Source organism: Cariama cristata, unplaced genomic scaffold (genome assembly GCF_000690535.1).
Source record: "Cariama cristata isolate BGI_N322 unplaced genomic scaffold, ASM69053v1 scaffold28826, whole genome shotgun sequence".
Taxonomy (NCBI): domain Eukaryota; kingdom Metazoa; phylum Chordata; class Aves; order Cariamiformes; family Cariamidae; genus Cariama; species Cariama cristata.
In genome coordinates this window covers 4,592-4,941 of record NW_009620858.1, presented here as the reverse complement: position 1 = coordinate 4,941, position 350 = coordinate 4,592, and the positions used below count along the sequence as shown (strand labels likewise).

Below are 350 nucleotides of genomic sequence, written 5' to 3'. Positions count from 1 at the left end.
AGGAAGCGTTGGGGGTCCCGGGCGAAGCTCTCCACCTTACAGTAAAGGGAGGCGAAGTCGAAGGCCTCTCCTTGGAAGAGGTTCTCCTCTGGGTGCAGGAAGTGGGGCAGGTGCCGGGTGGCCAGGCAGCGGAGGAGGATCACCAAGAGCCGGTAGACTGAGCCCTCCAGGTCCTGCCAGTCCTCTGGGGAGGGGAAGAGCTCCGTGCTCCACAGCAGCACCATCTACGGGGAGAGAGAAGGGCACAGGATCGGGCGCTGCCGCACAAAGGCCGTGCCTTCACACCATGCAGGTGACGGTGCAACCACCTGTGGGGCTGAGCCCTCAACATGGACATCGTGTCCTCAGCA

At 63.4% G+C, this 350-nt stretch overlaps 1 protein-coding gene across 1 annotated transcript in view; it reads right to left on the bottom strand.

Moving 5' to 3' along the window:
* LOC104162910 (chromosome unknown open reading frame, human C2orf54) overlaps positions 1-350 on the bottom strand; it is a gene marked incomplete at its 3' end in the record, with an annotated part of 5,019 nt that overhangs the window by 103 nt on the left and 4,566 nt on the right. The window contains exon 4 of the mRNA XM_009701751.1: positions 2-224. Within this exon, the coding sequence (XP_009700053.1) occupies positions 2-224 (223 nt within the window). The remainder of the gene's footprint in view (position 1; positions 225-350) is intronic.